Source organism: Parus major, chromosome 15 (genome assembly GCF_001522545.3).
Source record: "Parus major isolate Abel chromosome 15, Parus_major1.1, whole genome shotgun sequence".
NCBI classification, from domain to species: Eukaryota; Metazoa; Chordata; class Aves; order Passeriformes; family Paridae; genus Parus; species Parus major.
This window is the reverse complement of record NC_031784.1, coordinates 2,709,652-2,736,341: the sequence shown is the minus strand read 5'-3', so window position 1 is coordinate 2,736,341 and position 26,690 is coordinate 2,709,652. Positions and strand designations below refer to the sequence as shown.

At 40.2% G+C, this 26,690-nt stretch overlaps 1 protein-coding gene across 3 annotated transcripts in view; it reads left to right on the top strand.

The window, feature by feature from the left end:
• Window positions 1-67: 67 nt before the first annotated feature.
• IFT81 (intraflagellar transport 81) overlaps window positions 68-26,690 on the top strand; it is a 37,019-nt gene continuing 10,396 nt past the window's right edge. The window contains exons 1-11 of one of the 3 annotated variants that reach the window (XM_015643796.2): window positions 68-411; window positions 1,299-1,402; window positions 2,420-2,600; window positions 5,487-5,576; window positions 6,629-6,694; window positions 7,013-7,123; window positions 8,353-8,437; window positions 14,510-14,673; window positions 16,911-17,006; window positions 18,808-18,954; window positions 26,369-26,518. In XM_015643796.2, the coding sequence (XP_015499282.1) occupies window positions 268-411; window positions 1,299-1,402; window positions 2,420-2,600; window positions 5,487-5,576; window positions 6,629-6,694; window positions 7,013-7,123; window positions 8,353-8,437; window positions 14,510-14,673; window positions 16,911-17,006; window positions 18,808-18,954; window positions 26,369-26,518 (1,338 nt within the window). In that variant the 5' untranslated portion in view covers window positions 68-267. Of the gene's footprint in view, window positions 412-1,298; window positions 1,403-2,419; window positions 2,601-4,097; window positions 4,242-5,486; window positions 5,577-6,628; window positions 6,695-7,012; window positions 7,124-8,352; window positions 8,438-12,567; window positions 13,849-14,509; window positions 14,674-16,910; window positions 17,007-18,807; window positions 18,955-26,368; window positions 26,519-26,690 lie in introns of those variants that run through there. The other 2 variants (XM_033518160.1, XM_033518161.1) reach the window with 2 other exon arrangements.

Sequence of the window (26,690 nt, the reverse complement as noted above, 5' to 3'; positions counted from 1 at the left end):
GCGCCGCTCGGCGGTAACGACGGAAGTGACGCCACTCCCGTGTCCTGGCAACCGTCCCCGCGGTAACGGCGCGCGCGAGGCTCCGGTCGAGGCCTCCCCGCCAGGGCCCGGCCCGGCCCCCTCCCGGTCCCGCCAGAGCCCGGCCCGACCCCCCCGATCCCGCAGCCCCGCCAGGGCCCGGTCTGCCCCGATCCCTGCGCTGAGGGTCGGCCGGACCCGGTCACCGCAGCCCCGGCATCTCTGCAGAGGTTTTCCCGGGACGCAGTTATGGGTGACCAAATGCAGTTCATTGTTGAGAAGCTCAATCAGGAGCCCTTCAGGAAGAACTACAATTTGATCTCGTTTGACTCCCTGGAGTCGCTGCAGCTTCTGCAGCTGCTCAGTGATGTTCTGGGGGAGATTGACCCGAAGGTAAGGAGGGCACTCAGAGGTGTCCAGATCTCCTGAGGGTGGCTTGACACTGGAATTTGCTTTTATTTAGGTCTGGCTCAGTATAATCCTGCGGCGTGTTTGTTTCACCAAAAGAAGCTTGTATGAATCTTCCAGGAAATAAATGTGCCTGGCAAGAATCCTTCCTGCCTATACGTCTGAGTGCTCTTGGAAAACCAGCAAATGTTTCTTGGGGCAGGGCGGCAGCATCCCTGTTCCCCAGAGGCTGATGACGATGTTTTTCCTGTGAAATTAAGAATGCAGATCTTGGTTCATACTGACAGTTGTGTTCAGTCAAAGTCAGGCTGTGTCTTGCACACACCCAGGGCAGCAGCTGATCAAGAACTGAACCTCACGATTGTGCTGTTGCAATGGAAATTATATCCCGCTCCTTGGAGGCTGCCAAAAGTGTGTGTGAGATGAGAAGGGACCATTCATGCATCTGGGGTGTGGATTCCTGTTTCTTGGAGTCCCAAGGTATCCGACTTCCCTGGTAGATGTGGTCAGTGTGACTGCACAGATGAGATCCCATGAGAAGGGAGAAGGTATTCCTGGAGGAAATTGACCTGAATACTCATGTTGCAGGAAAATCCATTAGAGGAAAAGTTTGGTGATTTAAGGGATGTTCTGTACAAAGCATCTCACTATTGGTAAATTAATAAAGTCAGTTCTTTCAGTGTTGTCAGATAGTTAACATCATTTGGACAAACAAGTTTATAAAAATAATAGAATTGATTATAGTAAATAATATCGTGTTATCCTAATCACTACTAGTTATTAAATCGATTGTTTTATAATAGTTACAATAATTTTTACTATATTAATAATAATAAAGAATAACTACTTATTTAATTTTAAAACCTGTTTAGCATGCTGTTGACATTAGAGAGGAGCTGCCAGAACAAACAGCTAAAAGAATGTTGAACCTCCTTGGAATCCTCAAATACAAACCTCCAGGGACTGTGTCAGATCTGTGAGTACCTTTTTGCCTACGAATCATGCTAAAACATCTTTTTTAGCTTATATGGTACCGACCTTTAGTTCAGGTGAGTGCTGCTGCACTGTTCCCATGGATGCTGGGATGGGATCCCAGGTGTGGCTGTTGCCATGTCCATGTGGATGTTTTGGGGTCCCAGGTGTGGCTGTTGCCGTGTCCGTGTCCGTGTGGATGTTTTGGGGTCCCGGGTGTGGCTCCAGGTGGGCTCCCCGCACCTGCCCAGGTGCAGTGGCGGCTCTGGCCGGCAGAGGGCGCCGCACGCCCGGCCCGGTCCCGGTCCCGGTCTCGGTCCTGGTCCCGGTCTCGTCTCACCTGTGCCAGGTGAGCCCAAATGCCAAATCCCGCGGTGTCCCTGCCCTGTCGGCATCCCCCAGGGCTCACAGGAAACGAGGAGCTGTCACTGCTGTCTTTATCCTTTCAGTGTGTCACTGTGGTTTTTATCTGACTCAAGGGAGAAGAAGTGGGAGCCTAAATTGCAGACTTGCAGCTTAGAATGGGGGGTTTGGAAGGGACCTAAAGATCATTTGCAGGGACAGCTTCCACTATCCCAGATTGCTCAGAGCTCCATCCAACTTGGCCTTGGACACTTCCAGGGATCCAGGGGAATCCACAGCTTTTCTGGGCACCCTTTGCCAGAGCCTCCTCACCTTCACAGGGAAGAATTACTTCCTAATATCTAATCCAACCCTGCCCTCTGTCACTGTGAGACCAACCCCATTGTCCTGGCACATAAAGCCCTGGTAAAAAGTTCCTTTCCATCTCTATTTTATGCTCCTTTCAGTTTTGGAATGTGCAAGTCCCTCAGCCTTCTCTTTTCCAAGCTGATCAAAGTCAATTCTCAGCATCATCATGAGCGTTTTCTCTTCTAACAGCATTACAAAAATCATTAGGCAAGTGGAGAAGGAATGTCAAAACATTGGAGACTTTTTGTTCCAAGCCAGCATTCTTTTGCTTGAGATTTATTGGCATTTTCTCCTGGTTGGTTCCATACAGGAGTGCTTTTCGCCAAGGGCTGGTTACTGGAAGCAAATCTGTAATTCATCCTGTCTTACATTGGCTTCTTCAGAGGACCAATGAACTCAAGACAAGAGCTTACCTGGCACGTTTCTTAGTGAAACTGGAAGTGCCAGCAGAGTTCCTACAGGATGATACTGTGGCTGACTTCAACAAACAGGTACCATTTCTCATGAATGCAAACATTTTATGTTAATTAAAGTGCCAGTGGGAGGAGGGATAAATGAATCAGGGAGTTAATGCTGGCATACGTGTTCAAGTGACTTATATTAAAAGCTTGTTGGAATCAAGGATAAGCAAAGATTCATAATAAAAGTTGATGTCTTGACCACTTTTCTTCCAATAACCCTGAAATTATGTAATAATAAGTAGCATTGAATTAAAAGGCCTTAAGCCTATTAAGCATTGAGTGCCAAATAATGTTCAGAGCCATGTTGGCTTCGACAGACTTTTAGTTCTTAAGTTTTGAACAGGTTTGGGGTTTTTTTTCCTATGAAATATGACCTGGATATTTTTAATTTTATAGAATTACCACTTCAAACAAGTCCGGAAAATGTTATGACCAAAAGTTGATGTCTCTACTAATTGTCCATTAATTGTATTTTAGTCATGATAGTCCTTTGATAGTATTTGATACCTAATATTTGTAGGAGCCTTACTCCAGTTTTGCTTTAACCATTTTATTTTTTGTGAATAAAGAAAAGATTCTTTTTCTTCGTGCTGACATTCCTACTACTTATTATGTTCCCACTTCTTTTGTGAGTATTAAATGTTGATTTTAGATAGTCAGACTGGGTGGGTTTGAAATGTAAAATTTGAAATGAACAAAGTTTTGGGTTTACTATCAGAGGTACATATTTACTTAATTTTTTTCCCAGTTTTCTGTGCCTTTTGTTCTGTAAAACCACAGTGGGTTTGAGTGTTTGTAAGAGGTAACTTGATCTATTAACTCTACACCAGCAAAGCTGAACAGTCTGACTGAGGCTTGACTAAGCCTTTTATTTTTTTGTTACCTCTAACAATATTGGATTTATACCTTGAAATAACTCAGCAGAAGTAGCAGAGAGAGAAAGGAATGCAGATTGTATGTTTTGTTCAGTATGTCACAGTCTTAATGTGTATAAATATCCACCTCCATAATTTCCATTACGTAAGGTATGTTCCTTTTTGGGATTACAGTAATTGAACCATCTTATTAAACTAATACCCTGCTGATTAATTCAAAACAGAAGCTGGGGTAATAGAGTGCCTTACTGCAGTATAACATGACAGTGCAAATATTTAGATACTAATGAATTAAACAATTAGCCTGAATTATTTAGATACAGTCTTGCAATGGTGGCTTTTAAGGGAAAATTAAAAAATGAGAGTTTGGGCACCTTATAACACAGTCAGGTTTTGTGGGTGTGTAGAATTAAGCAAAAATTAACTTCTGTAAATTACTTAGAGAAGGTACTCAGCAAACCTGCCACCTTCCCAGCTGTGTTGTGATTTAGATATTGGACTGCCTGCAATATAGAATTAAAGAAATAAGCAACTTCAGGCATTAATCTCTTTGCTCAGGCTTCAGTGATTTGCTCCCAGGTGCCAGAGAATTCTCTTTCCATGTGGGAACCTGGGTGTTTTTCTGGTCATTTGAGTGTGTCCTTTATTTCAGGTGCATGTGGGACACCCAAAGTGAGAACGTTTTTTTGTTATGATCCATCGAACTCTGCTCTGCCTTGTTTGAATCCTGCCATTGGCCTTGAAATTTCATGTTCCAACAGGGAGAAAGTGTTATGGAACTCCTCTTTTGACAGAGGTAGAGACACACAAAGGAAAACTTTTGGACAGCAGCAGTGGGAATGCAATTGCTCAGAGACCACCTGCTCATTTTCATTTTTGTTAAAGGACTTCCAGAGGGCATAAGGGGTATCATGGAAGCCCAGTTGGGTTTTACTCCTGCATTTTGTAACTTGTTCATCCTCATCCAGCCTGTGCATTCCTTGTCATACCTTTATTTGCCACTTAATCCAGCTCTTTATGATTTTATCTTCTCCTTAGCCATTTTATTGCTATTTTTTTGAATTCCTTCCAGCTTGTCAGTGTGTGGTTGATACTGAAACAACCAGAACTGAGCAGAGCGCTCTGGATGCTGCTTCCCCAGGGTTTTATAGAATGGAGTTGCTGCTTCACTGCTCAAGGCTCTGATACCTTTGTTTGAACTGGCCTTTGCTGTTGCCATTTGGTATTCACCTTTCATATCAACTGCTCTTTCCAGGAAGTAAAAAATTACTTGACACTCTCCTTTTAGATTTTTCCATCTCATTGAAGGGCTGTTTCTGTGGAGATTATCTTTCCTTATACCTCAGCTCGTGTTTCTCTGAGTTGAATCTAAATTTATTTCCTCTCCATATTTCTAAACTCTTGCTGTCCCCTGTTATTTCTCTACCCACACAGACTTTCACACTGCCTCTCAGTTTAAGATTCCTGGTGGGCAAAGTACTGGTGTGGAAGTAGCACACTGTCTCCTTGTCTCTGAGTGCTGAGCTGTATCTATCAATCTCTGGGATGTTCTGAGGGTTATGCAACGTGGCACAACCATTTCTCACGTGTTCTCTCAGTTCTGCTCTTGGGCCCCTGTGGAAACTCAAGCCCCATTCCATCAAAAGTGTTGGTAGAGCAAATTCTTCCTTTTGGGGCTGATACATTTGTGTATGGGATATACACAGGTGTATACTGAGAGAAAGTAATTTGTTAATTTGTCCTTCTCGAGTGACATCTTATCTTCCTGTTTTGCAAATAAACTGTATTGCAAAAGGTAAAAATACTGAGGAAATTGTGAAGTTCTGATTGTCTCTTCAAATGGAAAATGATGCACTGTGATTTTTTTTTTTTAATTTCTGCTTTATAAGTTGGTTGACAGGCTTTTGCAATGAGAAAATGCCTTTTTATCCTCACCATATTTCTATGTCTACATTTACTGCCTTAGTAGTAAAACAGTGTGTTGATCTGAAAATCCTTAGACACAGAGCTAATTCTGCACAATTTCCATTTCATTTCACAGTATGAAGAACTCATGGAAGCATTTAAAAACCTACATAAGGAGCACGAGCAGCTCAAAATATCTGGTTTATCAACTGCAGAAATCAGAAGGGTAAACAAACTCCACAATTTTTCATTTAGTGAATTTTTTGCATGTCAGTTCCATGTCTGTTGGCTTTGTGGACAGTGTGAAAGCCGTAGAGGCCAGGGCTGGTGGGCACTGCAGCTGCCTCTTGACACTGCTGTCTGTTGGCAAACACAAAGTCCTTGCTCGTGTTTAGAGCTGAGCTTTCTGGAGCAGATTGGGGAACGAGGCTGCCAAGACTCTGTGCAGCATGATTTCCAAATATTAGAACTCCATTTCCTCTGAATGCAGACTGATACAAAGCCTTTTGCTTTCCTGATAACGCCTAATAATTCCAGAGGGTGTTGAATGAATTAAGAGCTTAAGTCAACAGAAATGATGAACCCACGTGGCTCAAGTGTTAAGTAGAGATATTTGCTCTGTTTCAGCAAAATAATTAAGCTTGTGTACAGCTTTCCAGTGGACACACAGACAAGCCAAGCAAATGTTGAGATAAGGTCTACATTTGGAGAATTCATTTTCCTTTCCCTCATAACTATCAATCTGTGGAGTCCTGCTGTTGTAAAATAGGACTCAAGGAGAATAGTAATAATCAGATACATGTTTCAGCACTAGAAAGTGTTTCTTTTAAGACAGTTTTAATACAAAAAGTGGCAGCAGACATTGCTTATAAGCAACTTCATGCAAATTGGTCTGCCAGGAAGTGGGTAATGCCTGTGACATTAAGAACATATGTCAGACTGCATCAGATGTTTAATTCACACTGATTCGTTCCTTGGTGGTTTCTGTTTGTTTGTTTTTATTTTAGAGAAATCCACCTGCTTTTATTTTAAATGTTCACATTAATACTCAAGGATGCAGATGAAGAATGTTAGCATAAAGAGAGTGGGAACTGTGGGGGAAGTAAGAGAGAAGAGAGATTGGAATCCTGGATGTTTGATCATAGATCAATAAAATTATAACCGCCTCCATGTATTCAGGGAAGAATTCTGATTTTCATATTAATTTGAAGAGAATTTAGTCCAATTCAATATACATGGGAAATAAATTAATCTTTATCTCTTTTTCCTGCTTTTTAGGACATCGGTGCAATGGAAGAGGAGAAAGATCAACTGGCCAAAAGAGTAGAGCGTCTTAAGAAAAGGGTAATAAGAGAAGTAACACTCCTACATTTCAGTGTCATAATCCTTGGCCTGCAACTCCAATTTTGGAATGCAAACAAGGATTAAGATAAACACACTGTATGTCTAGGAAGGAATCAAGTAACTAATTGACCTACAGGGAATCTCCCCAGGCGTTGATCCAGAGCTTTTAAGAATCTGGAGTCCAGTACTTTGCTGTCATTTCTGAGTAGTAACGTGTATGGAAGGGAAGTGCTAAGTGGGCTTGTGAGACATATGATCTCTTTAATGTATTTCTCAGCTATCTGACAGCAACATGCACTATTTATCCACTTGCTGTAGGTGGAGACAGTACAAAATCATCAACGGATGCTTGAAATAGCAAGACAGCTTCGCTTAGAGAAAGAGAGAGAAGAATCTCTGGCTCAACAGAAACAAGAACAAAAAAGTCAGGTACCAGCATAACAACATACCTGTTAAAATAAAGAGCTGTTGATGTTTGTTTGGGAATCATGCATTAAAACTACATCAGGAACAACAGTAGCTGGGAGAGTTTCTCCCAACCCCAGAAAATTAAATCCCATTTAAAAGATCTATGTGCATTTGAAGGGAAGAGGCTTGACCCTGCAAGTTTTGAACACCACAGTGAAGGTACTTGGCTGCCTCAGCTTGCACTGACATCATCCTTTAGCGTTCCCAGGAAATGTTCCATGACTTACTGCTGGAGCACCCGAAGGGAACTCTTCATATTTATGGTAGTGAGCAAATGTTTCCTTGATTTGATCTCTATGATCTGCATGAAGATTTCAGGGGCTGAGCAACACAGCAAGTACCTCATCTTTTTCCTGGGTGGGGGCAATATGTATTCAGGAGCAACCTTGGGATTTAGGCCCCTGAATTCGGGAAAAATGATGTCCTGAGAAGCCCTGGGAGCAGTCGATATCCAGGTTTAAGGGTGGGTTTTATTCCTGTCCTACATTGTCAAAATGAGATACTTCAGTAGAATCCAGTGCCAGTTTGTTACACTGTCTCACCAAATTCTGCAGCCTGAATTTCAACACTATTAAAATGGAAGAAGCCCTCAGATTTCTTATATTGTAGCCTTTGTCTGGAGATCAGTGGGAATCAGTGGCCTCTCAAGCTGTTGGGTCTTTGCTTGAGCCCGAGTAAGATCACAACTAAAATGAATGTGATGTCCAGTAAATTCCAGTTCTTACTACACATCTCTCCAAGTCACAAAAATGCAAATCAGCCAGGGCTTGTTTGGCAGGAAGCTTTTCAGACTGCTCTCAGGACAGTGGATTGCTGTGACAATGCAGCTGCATTGTAGGATAAGGAGGGTTATCTGCTGCAATCCTGATTCCTGCTGCATTTTGTTGTTGGTGTGATGCTCAAACCACTTGTATTTTTGATTGAAAATTTTTGGATGAATTTCTGCCATCAGAGAAAATACTGCTTGGGAGAGCAAGAACTCTTCTCAATTAACAGGAGGGAATATCAAGTAAACACAGGCCAAGTGTTGAAAATTTGGTCTGGCACATTCCCTTGTGAAGCAGAAAATCACCAGATGTGAGAGCTGCCATGTTTTGTGTTTGGGGTTCTTTTGGGGCTCTGTTGGTTTAGTTGTTTGCACATGGATTTCCAAGGAATGACCCTGTGTGTGCCCAATTGTCTCTCCAAAGTTGTTCCTCGTGGAGCAGAAGGTGCAGAGAGCCCAGGTCCAGCTGAAGGAGATGAAGCAGGTGGTGGCAGATTCCAAACCAGAAAGTGAGTAGGGCTTTTCCTGTTGCATTCTAGGTTAGTGTGGTGCAAAACATGCCATAGAATGGTGTATAAATTACTTCAAGAATGGTAGAATCTGATTACTTCTCTATTTAAATTTAGTAAACCAAATAATTGTCCTGCTCTTTCAAGAACATTTACTATTTCAGTTGCATCACACAACTGTTTTGGCAGCTCTTCTGAGTTAAAGGATTTTTCTCAGTCACCACCTCATAGCATTGTTATTACTTTATAATTTTACTTTGATTTTTTTAATGATTCTCATCTGCCACTGAACCACAAGTGGAACTAAAGGAGTGTCTGAACCATCTCACAGGGACTTGCAGTGGATTTTATAACTGCTCCTTTTTTGCAGTAGCTATCAGAGAGTTTATACAGCAAAGCTGTGTCAACAATTCTATTTCAGTTCCTGGGTTTTTTTAAGGCCAATGGAAACTCGATGGGTTCAGTTCACAGAAGCAAAGGTAACATAATAAAAAGCCAGTAAATATGTCATTTAATCATTGAGATGAAAATAAAGTTAACATATTTAATTTCCTTATCTCCAGTCCTGCTTGCAGAGGAAAAAACAAAAAGTATTTAGATGTTCCCAGTCAAAGCTTGGAGTCATTACTTAAGAAAACTAGTGTTGAAATTTTGCCCAAACAAAGACCTCAGGACTCAGCTTTGTAATTGCTTTCCCCAGTTACAAAGGCACTGCCTGTAGCAGCAATTACAGAATGCCAAGTGTGGGTTTTTTTAATAATTGAAATTAGGTGACCACAGTGCACTGAATAAGTTCCATTTATTTTAAAAGCTTTGTTGGTCTACAAGGTAGCACAATTTATTTCACTTTGAAGATTCCCTTTGGCTGCAGTTTGGAACCTCAGCTGCCTCCTGGTATCACTGTAGCCTTGTGTGCTGACAGTGCAACAGCTGGATTTTCACTGGAAGTCAGATCCTTCCTTTTAAAGGAAAATTCTTGCATTTTTAATACTTCAGGTGCTTTTACTTCCTAAACAAGATAAAATGTTCTGAGTTGTTGCTAATGTAAGCTTTGTTGTTTGTCTTATGGGTTTGATTACTTCACTTTCTAATTAATTTTATATTTAAAGAAATGTAAAGGAACTCTGTAAGGAATGCAACTAGCACATATTCATGAGTATCATTAGCATGCAATTAGCATCATCCTGCTTGAACTGTGCCAGGATAATATGCCTTGTGGTGGGTAGGATTTTAACTCTTAGAAACATCATATTTAGAAGACTTTGTGTTGTATCATTAATTGTTATGAGCTGCTACAAAACAGCTGAAAGTGATGCTGTTGGTTCACAGAACACTCCTTCCCTGCTTATTGACTTCAGTCCTTCCCTGTTTATTCATTTTAGTCCTTCCCTGTTTATTAACTTCAATTTTTCCCTTTTTAATAATTTGAGTACAACTCAGGATGTTTAACTAGAGAGGGATTTGCTGCTGGTAGCACTAAGTAACTTGAATTTTCATATTCTGGAGGGGTTTTTTGTGGTGTTTGTTGTATTGAATATGAACAGTGTTTTTATTAACACTGGCCTCTGGTCTGAATAACCACAACCCAGCTCACACTTGCTCTGCAAGACTGACATAATTTTGCTTTGAGTATCTCTGCTGCACAAACAGAAATTGATAACATGATAATCACTGAATTCTTGGTCTCTGTCCATTTTACAGGACATTACTGGTTATTTTATTGGCAGAAATATGAAGAAGTGAATGAGTAGCTTGAAAATATTGATTAAAAGAAAGTGTTAAAACAATTTGTTGATGAACAAAAAATGGGTAATTTATAAACTTCATTAAGTTATTATGTAGAAATAGATTTAAAACATTGAGAACTTCAAAGATACTTGTCAAAGAGGATTTGTTTTCTACAGATGCCAATTTTCCTTCATTCTTGATGAAAACCTGAAATTTAGGAACCTATTACTTAAATATTACATTTGGTATAGAAAATAAATATTTTTCTCTTCCATACAATCTTTTCTTAAAATTCCAAGTTTAAATTATGTCCTCCAACACTGCAGACCACATTACAATTAAAATTATAGAAGTACTTGGTAAAGGAAACTGGCTTAGGTGGAACTTTATTTCATCTTCAAATGATTTTATTTATTATAAAGTCACTGTCAATTGCTGCCAGGTTGTGGTAAAGCACTTTTAAGATAATTTGATATCTGTATGAGATACAAGTCTGGTTGGTGAGATTGATGGTGTTGCTGTAGTTGATTTTTTAAGGTCATTAACTCTTCTACTCCATTTTAAACAAAACAAGGCAGCAAAAATTCAATGTGGTGTCTGTTAAAAGGATTAAAAGGAGGTTAGTGGAAGGTTTAGAAAAATGGAATGGGTGTTTGGCTTTATTTTTGTTTGGTATTTACACCAGATTCCTGAAAGAAAATAACAAATGATCACTGGTGAAATAAAAATAGGAAAATTGCTGAATAATGAGGAGATTGTCAATTCCAAGTGACCATAATCACTGGGGAAGCCAAGCCTGTGCCAACAGTATTTTAAGGAATAACCAAATTCCAGGATATTCCTCCAGGAATAATGTATATGCAGTGCATTTATGGAATGTGGGGCTCTTTCCTAACAAGTGTCTGAGAAGAATTTGTGGGTCAGGTGTGGGAATGGGAGAGCTGGAGCTCCCACTGCCATGGAGGAGGTGCCTTCCCTGCTTTTATTTCTGTGAGAAAATCCCAGAGAACAGTTTCTTTGCCTCTGGATTTGGCTCTGGCACATCCAGCCCTGCAGCCCCAGGCCAATTCAGCATTCAAGAAGAGCACTGAAAAATCAGAGAGGTTTCAAAGAGCTCTAATAATAATTATAAACATGTAAAGCAGAACTTAAAATCACAAATTCAGGAAGCTTTTTGATATTTCAAAGATATATGGAAGGGATGATTGATCTGCCAGTGTTTGCATGTCCTAGGCCTCTGTTTAAGAGAGGGAAAGTGGAAGTGGTGCTCCTGGAAGCTGTGGAGGAAATCATTTCAGCCCTTTCTTTGTGGCTGCAAACAGAGAAGGGAAGGATTTGATGCTGGAAGTCTGTTCTAGACTTGGTCATGGCCTTTCCATGTGATATTAAAGAAATTGTTGGCAGAGAGTCTATGAAATGAGTGCTCCTCTCTCTTTTTGCCCCCTTTTAAAAACTGAATTCCTGTTGTAAATGGTTCTGGTCCAGGATGCCCAGTTGGCAGCCTGTAGAGGGAAAAGCAGTGGGATTCTGAGCACAAGGTTAATCAAGTTTTAGCTCCATTAACAGAATTATGTAGAGAAAATTGCCTCTCTTCTACATGACTGAGCAAGCACGAATAAACTCTTTCTCCCATCCCTCTCTTTATAATAATCATAAAAAAAAAATTGAATGGAAAACATGAGGAGTTGCTCTGAATAGCTCTCCACATGTAAATACGTGGTTGGCAGAAGCTTTGCTAAAATAACCTGAGGGCACAGAGCCAGATTTCTGTGCCACTTACGTGTGTAGATTTTGTAACCATAAGTCAATGTTGAAACATTAAAAACAGAATTTATATGTGTAATGGAAAGATCTGAAGTATGCTGGCCTTTTTTTCTTCTCTAGCCTGGGAATTTGCAAAAGAATGTTTTTCACTGTAATAAAACCCTGAACCAGGAGCTGTCCTGTGTTTTGGTTTTTGAGGTTCTGTTAAGCAGCAAAAGGAGCTCTTAGGTAGTTACTTCTCCATGTGTTGAGTTATACAGGAGGAAAAATATATCCAGTGTATTCAGGAAAGAAATTCTATTACTCATAAAGGATGTTGACACTGTGTCTTTCCCCATCAAGAAATCAAGTTTTAACTCGTTTTGTTGCTCCATTAGGACTCAGCACAACACAGAACCACTCAGGGTAACAACAGCTCCGAGGTTATTTGAGAAATAAATCAGATTGTGATCAAGGTTATACCCCATGAAGTCAAAAGGTCTCTGCTCTTATCGAAGCTCTTGTGGTTCTTTGCTAAGTTTCTTATCGTATCTACAACAAATCATTTAAAGCATGTACATTTTTATCAGAAAACTGGAGTAGCACAATAAATGAAATATAGGTTATATATGCAGGTTTCTCTGCTGCTAAAAACCTCAAGAAATTGATTTAATTTAAATATTAATATTTAATGTCAGAATAATGTAATTAATATCCCATTGATTTCCACACCAAAGATCTTGGTTTTAAATACCAGGTTGGGAGTGGTGTTCCAGTCAGTTCTGAGGTGATAATTCAGCTCACAAGGTACGTGGGAAGCAGCTTTGCTGCATTTGCAGAGGTGGGAGGTTTCTAGTGAGACATTAAAGTGTGGTCCCTCCTGCCCAGCTCTGCCATGGGCTGAGGAAGATGGGGACTGACTTCTCCTGGAGGAAAGAGTGGGAAGTCTCTCCCAGTAAATCCCAGTGAGTTTCCCAGGGTGCAGCTGCAGTGCCAATGGCTGTTCCACAGGCAGAGTTTTCCCACTCCAAAACTGGTCTGGGGGCTGTTTGTTTTGATAAATGACCCCTTCACGAAGGGGAAAAGGTCCTGTGGTAGTGTTGCTTTCCATAAACACAGAAAGCAACAACTGGGAAAGAGGAATTCCCACTCATTTTAGTTTGTGTTGACTCGACTTTGTTGGCAGCGCTGCTTTCCCCAGGGCCTGTTTTTTCTCCCAGCTCCTGAGGTTTTCTCAAGAGCTGATGGCTTATTTCCCTTCTGGCAGCTTTCCTGTCAGAGTGGGCTGGGAGCAGGGCTCAGGAGGATCTCTCAGGACACTGATTTAGAGGTAAATAGCAGCAGAAAAACAGGGGGCCCTTTTCCTGGGCTCTTTCACTTTGTTCTGACCTTTACCTTTGGCTTCTTAGCCTGAGAACCAAAAGCTGTTTTCATCTACATCCTTTCCCATCTCTGTTTCAGCAGCATCAGCTGCACTTTTCTGTCTCTCTGCTCAACTTCTCCCTGCTTGTGTAGTCAATGAAAGAGATGGAGATTGTGAACTTCTTGTTTTTCTTGGTGTTTCATCACAATTCCATCTTCTCCCTGATATGGATTTAATCAAAATCCCAACCCTAGCAAGTTGTTTGAAAACTAAAAAGAACCCTGGATCACCTAGATAATGAAAAATACTCTGAAATACCCATTCCCACTCTCATGTGACATGCAGCTTCCAAATCTTGTAGTCCTTGGCACAGTTGTCTCTGAGGAATTATTGCACTGAACTGCCTGTTGTCAGTGGAGACTGTGCAGTGTAATTTAAATAGATGTTTCCTTTTATTCTGTTGCATTTTTCTATCTGTGAATTGTTCTTATCTGCACACACTTGTGTTTATTTAGAAATGATCTGTTGAGGAGCCTGAATTACTCTGCCTAGAAAGAGCCAAGTCCTCCTAAGCCTGGTGAGGTGTAGGTGCATCAGGCTGGTGTCCAGCAAAGCTTATAAATGGGCTTGCTTTTTTCTATTGGATTGTTATTTTCTGCATTCTCAGTCTATAAACTGTCCTGAGAGTAAGTGTTCTTTCAAGAAGAAATCTTTACAGGGAGGCAGTCTGTGTTCCAGCAATGTAAAGGACCCTTAAAGTAGGCATATATTAAACCTTGCCCATTTTAAGACCTTTTAAAATGCCAGACAGAAAAAAAAAAAAGTTTTTTTTTTAAGCATGAATCTCTAAGGATATAATAAATATTAATTAATATTTTTTGACAGATTAAGTTTCAATGGCTGTTTATATCAGCAGTGTCTGTTGAATTCTGCATCTGATTCAGCTGGAGTTTCATGTGAGATGGGTTTTACTTGTTATTAATGAGAAGACTCAAGGAGCTGATAGTTACATGTTAGAGATAGAGGTGCATAATAAATCCTCTTACATTGTTTAAGATCCAGATTAAAAATTTAAATCAAGTAACTCCTCCTTTCTCTGAGCACTGAAAAGAAGACTCAAATGTTATGCTGTTGTTATTGTAATCAGCTGCTAAATACTTTAATGTGTTGGGGAAATCAAACTTAATTATCTGCTACATTGCTTTTATAGACACTCACTGATTTAATTTGTTTTTAAGGTTTAATGAAGAAACTAGAAGAGGAGATAAATTTCAATTCCTACCTGGTAACTGAAAAAATACCCAGAGAGATGGAAAGTAAAAAGACTTCAGTGTATTTCTTACAAAAGGTGGTTGCAGAGCCAGCCATGACTCAAGCTGATCTCACTGCACTGGAAAGTGAGGTGAGGGACCAAGGTCACACTTCATTTGTAGCATGGTCTGAGCTTCCTGGACTCTGCAGTGTTCTTATCCCTGCTTCATACCCTGGAGAAAATGTTTCATTTCCAAAGGAACATCTCTTCAGTTGTAAAATCAAAGGTGTCTCAATCACTAAGTGCAAACTCTGATAAGATTTTTTTAAATACCCACAAAAGAGACATGAATAAACCAACCCCAAACCCAAACATACTCTTAGGTGCTATTGAGGAAATTGTATTAATTCAGCACTGAAGGGCTGATTTTTCTTCTCTTCAGATTTCACTTGTTTGAAACTCTCCCTGCCATCAAGGGGGTTCACCCCAGCACATCCAGAGCTTATGGAGGGAACAGCATTCCCTGAGGGATGTATCCTCACCAGATGATGCCTTAATCCATGTGCAATGGCTCAGAACTCCTCAGTGTTTGGAAGAGCCTTGCATTGTTTGGTTTAGTTTTTAAGACCAAAGAAAATTTGGGCACCAAATACCTGATTTACCTTTCCAGGTTGTTTCAGAAGTTAAAAGCAAATAATCTTAGAAAAACCCTTATTTGTCCAATATATCCAGAATGTGCAGAGGGGTTTGTTGCCACAGAAGTACATTTATTTATTTATTAACTCAATGAAGTTTTCCTAATTGCACAGTCCTAAATAAAAGATTAAATATGAAATGCTGTGTCCTAGAAGAATTTAGAGGAATGCTAATTATTAGTATTTCTATTGATGATAATAATGAAGATTTACAGCAATGTTAGAAGGAAGAAGAGTAGTCCTACATCCTAAATGTCTTCTCTTACCAGCTGGTGTTTAATACCCCTGGGATTTCCAGCTCAGGCTTTGCCATGAAATAGAGATAATGAGGAAACAGAGTATCCATCTTAAGGGATGACAGCATTAATAAATGGCAGATTAGGGCTGAAATAATAAACCAGCTCTGTGATTCAGCCTCTGCTTTCCTAGATTAGTTCCTCTAATCAAAACAATATTTGTGGCTGCTGTTATGTCTTTCAGGCATGCTTGAAACCCTGTTTTGCACATTTCTTTTCCAAGAGTGTTGTTTAGTTTATTGCAATATTTTAAAAAACTTTAAGTTTTTCTCTCTTTCTCCATGATGTAACCTTTGATTTGTTATGTTTTGGGAGTATCTTCTTCTTGAAAGATAATAAAAACATGTCATACACTTTGCTATTACCACAGCATGGCCTTAGGCAGCTTTTTCTTTTTGACATTGGCTTTTTATTAACTCAGTGCCTTAAAAAGGAGCTGAACTGCACCAAGCATGTTTCCACCATGCATTTTATAATATAAAACCCAGGAATTTATTCACAGAAGGGAATTCTTATGCCATTTTCAAATTCAAGCCTGTTCTACCACTAATAGAATAGAATTCACAGGAGAGTTGGGGTTTTTTCCCAGGTGTTGGAGTATTTTTAGTCCTATTGAGCAATTTATTTGAAATTCTCAGTTTTCCAAGCACATGGATGTTGCTCCCTGAACTTCCAGGGGGATGCCCAGCACTGTCCCTGTGTTCTGGTCTGACTCCCTGGGATTGCAGCACATTTTACACTGCTCCCTTAGCAGCAGCAGAGAATTAAAGGAAGGTTGCTGTGGCTGTGTTTCCCATGGCTGGTGGGAGTCCCAATGCACTGGGAAAGCTGGAATCTGCACTCTGGTGTGGTTGAGAGCTCCAGAACTTTGGCTGGAATGAAGCTCAGCAGTTTGGGATTAAGGACAACCAAGTACAGCTTGTGGCAGGAGGAGAAGGCACCACGGACCTGAAGTGCCATGGTCTGTGACTCTACAAAGTGTTGATGAAATCTTTATCACTTAATCTTCATTTGCTTCCCTTTGAACTTCTGTTAAATGGTTGAATGAAAGGGAATTTTAGTTCTTGACAATAAAATTATATTTTTCACTCAGTATGTGGTAATTTTTTTTTCTATACCAACTCACTGCATTTTCTCTCCACATGCACCAGTTTACTTCATTTTCAGGGCAAACATCATGGTCCTGCCTTATCATAAAGGCACAGAACTGGAAATCCAAAAACAGCCTCTTCCTGGCCAGTACTTAATGACTCACAGAGATTTTTGGGTCTGTTTCTCTGTTTAAAAAAAAAAAAAAAGAAACTGGCTGGATTGTAAATCTGGGTTTACATTTCAATTCTTGGAGAAGACAAAGACACCAAGCTCTCTTTCCTTATTTTTCCACTCTGTTTTGCAGATAAATGAAGTCAATACACAAATTAATCAGCTTGTTGAGAAAAGGATGATCAAGTATGAGCCAGCTGATAGTAAATTCTCCATGTATCGCCAGCAGGTAAGAAGGAACAAAATGTGTTTTAAGCAGAAGCAGGAGAAAGAAATCAGTCACTGATTGGTTGACATGCTGATTTTTGCCTTTGATTTATCTAGCATCATCAGTAGAAATATGTAATAATGGAAGTCAAAAGGAAAATAAAGAGCTGTTGAACATATGTATGTTTAGGGCTGAGTCAAACTTGCTTTTAGTTGTGTCAGTTCATATTTTGACTGCTGTCTTTGCATCACAGCAGTTCTGGAAGGAGCATTTTGCAGGAGCTATTTTGGTAAAGTTCCAGCTGTGGATGGATTCTTATGAGGCAGCATGAGGGCTGCCTGCTGCAGCTCTGTCCCTTCTTTGTGTCTGACCAAATGACATTTTTCTCTTTTGCATCTCTTAAGAAGAAATTCTTTGATTTCTCATCCTGAGGCTGTAGAATAATCTTGTTATAAAATAGGCTGTCTGGTCCAGTCTTAGTAAATTCCCAAGTTATAAAAAGGATTTGTGAACTTGGAGATTTTCAGAGCTTACACAGGAACCTGAGCAATTCCTTTTCCAGGCAACCTGCACCACTGCTAATTTTATGGAAGATCTTCAGCATGATGCTTATGGTGAAGGCTTGACAAATAAAAAGGCTCAAGTAAAATGTATCAGTGGAAGGGAAAAAATGATGATAAGGTACATTGTGCAGTTCAGTCACAGACACAATGTGAAACACTGTTTTATTTTGGAAGAGGTGCTCTTCCTGAGAGAAAATCCTGCTCTGGAATGTGCTGGGAGCAAGGAGGATCCACCTCAGGACCTGAGGTTGCTGCTGGGAGCTCAGAGCCTGTGGAGCTCTTTGCTTTCTTCTGCCAGGGCCTGGGTTCTATTTCACAGAATAATCGGCTCTGTTGTCCCCTGGTTTGTCACCACAGACAACTCGTGCAGCAAAGAGCTGAGCTCCCACCCCAGCACAATTCTGTTGGAGATTTATTTAGGGAGAAAGCTGGTCCTCTCAGCTGAGTCTGAGAAAGCTGCTGTGTTTTGGCTTCATTTTTTTGTAAGTTTTCCCTTTCACTTGAAGAAACCAGCCATGCCTCAAATTCCTGCACCTGCATTTAAATGAATGTGTTGTGTTATTTTAGAGTATTTTTCAACAGGATGCTTTGGCAAGAGAAAAATGCTTTTTTTTTTCCTTCTTTTTAAATCCTTGAATTAATGGATACGTATGTTACCAAATCTGTTCTGGTCAAAACTCAGGTACTGTTAAATATTCAGTCTTGTATAAAATATTATTTTTTAAGTGCTGTATCTTCTAGACTAAGAAAAAAGAAAATTTAATCTGAAATCTACACTATTTCTGTGTTTTATTGCTTTATTCATCATCTTCTAGCTATTTGCCAAGATTTAGTGGCTCTGTTCTGCTTTAGTGTAACATATTTCTGTAGGTTGGAGTAGGTTGGAGTTATAAAAATCTGTATTATGACATTTGTGAAATCTTGGATAACTTTCCAGTTAAGCCATGTTGGTGTATCTTACATATGCAGCAAGAGGGACTAAGCAGAAGAAATGGAGCAGCTAAAATGCCTGCCTTTTTCCTCAATGAAAATGAAAAAATGAGGCGAAGAAATGTAAATCTAAAATGTAAAATATATCAGCTTGAATCTGGGCAAAAAGGCTGTGCTGGAAACCTCATCCATACTGGAGAATGTTGGGATGCTGCAGCCAACTTCAATGAGGTTGTGGTTTAACCTGCTCTATATGATTTCTATATTTCATCTAAAAATCATTTTTCTCCTGATTAAACAAGGCAATTTTTACATTCATGATCTTGCAGGCTTCTATAATTTCCCGGAAAAAAGAAGCAAAGGCAGAAGAGCTTCAGGCTGCCAAGGAGGAGATGTCCAGCCTGGAGAGGCAGGTGGAGCAGAGGAGCAGCCAGGCCCACGAGCTGGAAGGCTCTGAAGTCCTAACTGAGGATGAGGTAGGGATTTGTAGCTATTTTAAAATTATTCATTTCTCTTATTCACATTGTGCCTAATCCATTGCAAGGTATACAAGGCCTCAGTGTTGTTATTAACATTAACTGTATTAACATTCCAGCCAAAATAATGACAATATCATCACAGTGATGGGGAACAACTAACCATAAAGGTCAGTAGGATTATAAATAATATAAAAAGTCTGTATCATTATAAAGCACGATGCCAGTGAGTATCAGAGATGCAATTAGTCCTGTGGTATTTATTACCCACAAAAGTTTTTACTTAAAACTCAGATTTCTCAGATCCTCCTGAAGTTCAGCTGTGACACCAACTTTGGCTGGCACAGACAGCGTGGCCCAGGCACAGTGAGATTTGCAGCTGTTTTCAAAGCATCTTTTTCTGCTTCAGGAGTTTGCAAAGAAAAAGGAAGCTGGAATTTGGCACTGGTTTGTCAGCAAATTAAATTGACTTTTCTTTAGCCAGTAGTTTTTCCCAGTTGGGAAGAATCCTGCTAAGGGATCTTACAGGCAGAGTCACTAAACTAAAGGGAATTTTATCTGCATCAATCTCTGACTTAATATCATTCTCTCACGCATTGTCTTTGCACTGCCATCACTTAGCCAGAGGCACACACTCTTTGCTTGCTTGTTCTTTGGTTTTGTGCTTTTTTTACATACTACTAAATACAGGGAACGCCCTTTTCAGAAGGAACTCCCTTCCTAATCCCATAGGACGTGGCTGCTCCATAAAATCAGTTCCTTTTAAAGGAGTCTGAAAGTGTGGATGAAGAGTTCAGGTGGAAGTAATGGCATGGAGATGTGGAAAATGAAGATGTTGGTTTCTCTTCCCATCACACATTGTACCCTTTCCCTTGGTAGCAATAATCAGGAACCCACTGCATTAGATTTCTCTCCACTCCAAGGTTTTCAGCTCCAGTGGGCACATTGCTGGAGTCTTTTGACAAGTTTTTAAGCAAAAATAAAAGCAGAAAGCTGACAATTTGTGTTTCATGACATGTGATGGAAAGAAGTGTTTAATTAATCAACAAGAATGTATTACCAAGACAGCAGCATATGTTTTACATTATCTGCACAGGCACTGTAAGGTAAGAAATAATTGTGCCTATTCTTTAGGAGACAAGAAACTGATCCATAGAAATTTGAGGAGAAGTGGGTAGGAAGGAAACCTCATAACCTTGTAAAAGGCTTATTAGTGAAAAACTCAAGTTAATTGTCTGACACAAGGAAATGGCTCAAGACAGAAAAAGGACAAGATCTGTTTTGGACATGACCTGCATTCCTTTTGTTCAAATATGTTCTGCTTTTGATTTTTAAAATATTCTCAAGCCTTCATTTTGCAGAGTGAAGGATAAATGACTGAGCAATTTGGAAAAAAACACTGGCTTAAAATCAGAAGTGTTTGTCTTTTCATAAGAAGCATTTCCTGGTTTGTAAAATACTTTCTGCAAGGAAATGTGTACTGGCAAGGAAGCCAATATATAAATCCATGTCCTGTTCATGTTTATTACTTCCTTAGGTGAAGTGCAGTGGTACTCACAGGCACCAGTGCAAAGCAGTAAAAAGGGTGTTTCCTGTGCCTAAAGACTAGGAAAGGATTTGAATTCTTGATGGTTTTTGATCACTTCTGTTTCAAAGGTTACGGTTTCCTCATCTGGAAGGCGGAGACAGTTATATTTAATTCTTTGTAAATGTCTGCTGCCAAAATTACTGCACAGGGCCTTGGTGCTGTAGATTCTGCATCCCCTCAAAGTCCATGGCAAATGCACAGAGCCAGTCCTGCCTCAGAGTGGGGGTGTGAGGAGCCAGGGCTGAGATGAGACAAGGCTGGCAGGGAAGAGGTGATGAAGCAAAAGTGGCATGAGCAGGTTCCCCCTCCCCAGGGAAAGTCTGGGTTCCCCAGTCCCAGCCAACCTCCAGCTGCAGGTTTGTTTCTGGTATGTTCTGCTTTAGGATTTGGATTTTCTGGTTCAGTGCTCTGAGCCAATAGCAAAGGAAATGTTGATTAATGTGGTGGTGAGTCAGTGCTGCAGTTCATGGGGACAGGAGGAGTTTGTCCATTCAACCTTCACACTGACACCTGAGAGCCTCCTTACACTTTCCTTTTCCAGTCACACGTTTGGCATTTAGTTCCTCCATTTTTAAAAAGGCAAAAAAGAGGGGATTTTAACAAATGGCTTTGCTGTCTTAAATTTAAATGGATTTTTTAATCCTATCAAAATGCTACAGTTAAATCAAAGCCTTATTTTTCTCCTATACCCAACATTTCTAATATTTCCTGTGTCTCATTTTGCTCTGTCCTATTACATCCCATGGCACTCTCAAGACTTGGCAGTGGAAGAATCAGCACCTTCCTAACTCATGCTCCCAAACCAGCATTTGGATTTCCACTTGAGGTGGTTTTAGCCCTTCATTCACCAAAAGGTCAGGCCTGGCTTAGGTTTTTTTAGGTGCTGGTGTTTTGCTTTCCTTCATCGTCATGAAAAGCATTCCACTGGGTTTGAGAGGTTGTACACCTGGATAGAACTCAGGAGAAACAGCAGGGAATAAGCAATTCATTTACATCAAACACGAAAAAGCAGGAATAAATTGTCTGCTTCGGGGATTATGAAATCTTTTTAAGTACTTCAATCAAAGTGCAGTGAGCAGGGGGCACAGTTGGCAGCTCCTCACTGCAGCTGTCAGATCCTGAAAATTGGGGAATCACATGTTGACACTTGGAATGCTGGATGGTTCAATTACAAGTGATCCTAGGTAAAGCTGGGATATTTTTAGCCCTTTACACAACCCATTGTACTTTCCAGAGTCCAGCACAGGCCCCCAAGAATGCTGAGTTTCCCAACGATTTGGAGTCGTCTCAGAGCTGTGCTGAGCTGCAGGAGTGGGAATTTAGTCTGGTTTTGAGAACAGGGCATGGGAAATCCTCTCACTCTGTTCATGGGTGTGTAAGGCTTGCACACACATTTATTTAAGGTGTTTAATATTTTTTCCATACAAATGCTCATCCATGTCCCTGGGAAAACATTTCCATTTGCAAATAGAGAAAGCAGCCTCAGACCAAATGTCTTGACACTTTTCCTCAAAAACTGTTGATCCACCTGAATCTGCCAGATTTTTGCTTTGGGAAATTCCCTGTCACCTGAACCAAACATATTCAGAGATCAGGGAAATCTCCCAGAGCTGAACACTCCCTGCCATGGATAAATCCTGGATCTCATTGATCTGTGCATCTTCCCTGAGCACTGACAACGGGTTTTCGTTATAAATATTTGGATTGATTCAAAGTATTAGTAATGACTGCTTTAATACTTCTTGCCTGACCAGAAGCAAGCACTCCTGGAAAATGCTAAGGAAGAGTTTTCCTGGCTGAGCTGTGCCACAAGCAGACTGCAGGATACTTTCATTTTATTAGACTGAGGTTCTACTGCTCTTATCTTTTAGAAGCTCGTCCTTCTGTGTCTGAGTTATTAACTCTGTCCAACACTGGTTGTACTAGCTTAAATTTAGAGCCTCTTAAGAAAAAAATATGGAAAACCTGTCATGTTCAAGAACTTTTCTTAACTGAATTTTAATACTTTGGACAGTCTGTATCCCATTAATTAGTCTAGTTAGAAATTAAAACATCTGTTCCTCAGCTCTTAATGAAAATAGATATAATCAGCTAAGATTTTCTGCAGTTATTGTGCTTATGCAAATAATTTTCTTAACTATTTTTTTTATTTGGAACCTTGTTTAGTTATGTGTTTCATAAAAAACCACTTTTTTTTTTTGCAATTAATACTTTATTTTCTGTATTACTTTTGTATGGAGAATATTTTGACTACAATAACACAATCAAATTGCTACATTAATCCAGAAAATACCATTTTAAAAGATTAGACTCCAAAGTGAGCAATTTATCTGGAATTTGTTCTTTGGAGAAAACAAGCTTTATCCATATTCTCCTTTAATGATAATCTTGGAATAAAAACCTTGTGAAAACTTCTCCTGGGGCAAATGTGAGGTTAAAGGAGACGAGGTGAGGAGCTTGTAGTGAAAAGCCAAGGCTGCATAGAGGAGCTGGGCTCTGGTCCCAGTTGTGACCACAGAGGGCACGTGGTCACCAGGCTGGTGTCCTTTCCTGGAGGGGATGACCTGCCAGGCTCTGGATGCCCCTGGAGAAGCCATTTCAACATCCCTGATTGTTTTTTTATTTAGAACCGTTGAAGTAATTCCTTCTCTAAATGTGGAGAGACTGAATCTGGTGATACCAACTTCTTCCAGATTCTAATAAATGGAGAAGCATAAAGTAGGGGCATTGCTGGATTCTTCCAATAAAAATGGAGTATAATCCAGGAAATCTGCCCAGGAATGGTGCATACCTGTGTTACATGAGAAATCAAACTCCTGTTTTCATTCACTGTGTTCCATAATCTGCATTCCATGCTTGTTATGTTACAGTCACCCATAAAAATAGCCAAGTGAAAAGGCAGAATCTTTGCTTTCCCTTGGATGTTTTTTGTGTCCCCAGGGGCTCTGACTCGGCTCACATGGGCTCCAGGCTGGTTTGCTTCCACTGCTCCCTTAATGCCAGCACTTGGTTCTTGTCCAGTCATTTAATCTTTGGAGCTGAAATAACTGCTTGTGTTAAATTGCTTAAGAAAGAAAAGCTACTGGTGGACATGGCCTTGAGTGGAACATCTCTGCACTGGCAGATCCATGGGAATTCCACAGGATGAGCCTGCTGAGTTTGGACACAGGGAGCAGTTGCCTTGGTCTATGGGAAAATGCTGCTGCTCAGAAGTGGATTCCTTTGGTTACTTAACTTGAAAGTGATGTGGCCAAACAATGTTATTTCTCTGTGAATTATTCAAATTATTCAGAAGACCTTTCACCACAGTAAAATGCAGTGTTTTGTGGCATTGATTTCTCATGTACACACGAGGTGTATAAAGCCTCAGAAGCAATGCTCACATAGATTAAGACATTGGTATTTTATATTTTCTTTTAATTTTTGGAAACTTATGGAATGACTCTCAGATTTTAGGCTGAAGAAACCTAATTTTGCTGTAAGATCCCTACAAGCTGCTGATGTAAGTAGAATCAAATCTAAGAGCTCCAGCTCAGAACTTGGCCCTGGATCTAAAGGAGTCTTCAGTCAGTGAGATTTTGAGGGGCTAATCTGTGCTGCCCTTGGAGTAAATCAGGTCTTTTGAACATTTTGCCAAATTATATATTGATTTTTTTGCACAGATGATCACTTTCCTACTGCTGTTTATATCTGTTTTACCTTGTTTACTCCAATAAAAGCTGTGTGAAAGGTTAAGTTTGCTTTAAAAAGCCAGAGTTTGTGCTGACATCCACCTCCTAAAAGGAACAGATTTCAGTTGTCACTGTGAGCAACTTGTAGTTCATTTGGGATGAAATTTGTATTATATAGTCCTAAGTTAATCAACTAATAATAGAACAGTGGTGGAATTGGTTCGTTAATCAACAAGATCCTTTGACTTCCATTGTAAAATACATTATGCTTTGAATATTGAATATGCAAATATCCTACCTCCCACTCGAGCTATTTTCAAGACCTTAAAAGTGAAGAGAATTATAGTTTGCTTTTTATCCTGGGATACACTGACAGAAGATCGTTCAGATTTGATAGCTCTGTGTGGTCACATATTAAATTTAATCCTTTACCTCATTCTTTATTATATTCCACTGGTCAAATGAAATGTCCCAAGGATCAAGACAGATGACTGTGCTTCCCTTAGACTTTCCTCATTTGATTGGAGAGATTATATTTATACTTTTGTAATCACTTGGAAATCACAGAAAGCTTGGTATTGTCTAAGCAATTAAAGGGGGGAAAAAAAGCACAGTATTTTGTATTAATGAAGAGGATGTGATTGAATTTGCTATGAAAAGGAATGAATTTGGTGCTACTATATTAAATGTGCCAGTAATGAACCAGAGAGTGTGACAGGGGCTCAGGTGACCTTGTGTATCCTTGTCCTGGGTAGTAGCAGGATGTAGGATGTTATCCCAAAGCTTCACAGAGGCCAATCTGCATAGAGCACATTGAGTAATTTGTGGGTTTGTTCTTTCACCAAAAACGTTTATAGCTTTTGGCTTTAAAAATAGTTCTGGAGCGTAGCAAGAGAGAGGCAGCTTTGGCCTAGATATTGCACAGGATGGCAGATGAACAGGGTTGATTTCATTGTGGGCATTTTGCCCAGGACACTTTTTATAGAACATACAGTTACTCTGGGGGTTCTTAGCCTGTGGTCACATTGGGGGTTTGGATTTATTCTATAGAAGGAAGAGAGATAATTTCTCAAAAAGAAAAATTAATGTAAATTTTGAAATTTAAGTTATTTTATGTTTGAAGCTCAAACCTGTATCAGTGGGAGTGGGATTAATTTTCCTCCTGGGGCTGCCTGGTCTGTGCTCCCTGCACACACTGAACGCCTCCTCATCCAGGAGCATTCTGAAGCCTGTTCTTACATCATTTACTCTCATAAATTTTATTTGCTTTCCATCTCTGGATCTGAATGCATTTTTTGAGCTGTGACTGGCGTTTACCTTGTAGCTCTCATGTAAAATCCAAGAATAAGAGCTGAGACTGCACAACAGATGGAAAACGTTCAAGCACAGAAAAATCTTACCTGTTTGTTTCAACCCCTGGTGCTCGTGTTACAAATTGAACACACACAGGTCTCTGTGTAAATTACCTAAGGCTGTTGAACTGTAAGGATTTTTATTATTTTACTCAGTCTTTAAGAAAAATATAAATTCTCCATTGATTTAGATTTTGAGTGAAATAGATACTGCATTTCTCTGTTTCTGTGTAAGGACTCTGCTTTTATTTTCCTGGGTTTGAAAACTTAGCCAGCGATACCACCTTGGTCTTCAGGAGTCAAGGAAAGAGAACAACTTTTAACTACTGAGAATATTTTTTAAAAAAATAAAAATCTTTTCCCATGTCTTCTTCCCTTCCAGATTTGCTGCTGTCTGTGACCATGTTTTGGCCTGCAGAGCTGGGGCTGTGCAGTGCAGGGCTGGGGCTCTGTTACAAGTGCGAATTACTCTTGCATTAAGTTTTTATTATCCATGACTCCCATAACGTTTTGCAAGGAATATTTACTTTTCCAGCTGTCAGATGGTGGTGAGCAGAAGGGAGTGATATCAGTCCTGCAAATGAGTGAGCTGGGACAGAGAGCAGTGGAGCTGCTTTCCTTGATCTCGCTCAATGAACGAATGCAGAGCTGAAAATAAATAGACCCTGGGAATCCTGAATTCCAGCCCTCTGTTCTAAACACTGCATTTTCAGTGTGCAGGACAAAGAGGATAATTACATTTTATGCTGTGGTATGGCCCTGCTTTGCTGTAAGTGAAGTGAGTTGCTGCTCTGTCCCCCCAGTTCAAGCAGTATGTGAGCAAGCTCCGGAGCAAGAACACCTTTTACAAAAAGAAGCGCCTGGAAATCGCAGAAATCACGGCCGAGTACGGGATCCTGCAGAGGACTGAGGAGCTCCTGAGGCAGCGCCACGAGGCCATTCAGCAGCAGTTGGTAACCTGAGCTTGTGCTGCTCCCCCTGCCCTGGGAACAGCCTCAGCATCACAGGGATGCTGCTGGGGTCGTTCTAATGTGCATCACCCTCAGCTCCTGCTGCCCTTGCTGAAGGAGCCACTGGGGTATAAAAGGTTTTTTTGTCTGTTGACTCTGAGGCTGCTGTACTTTG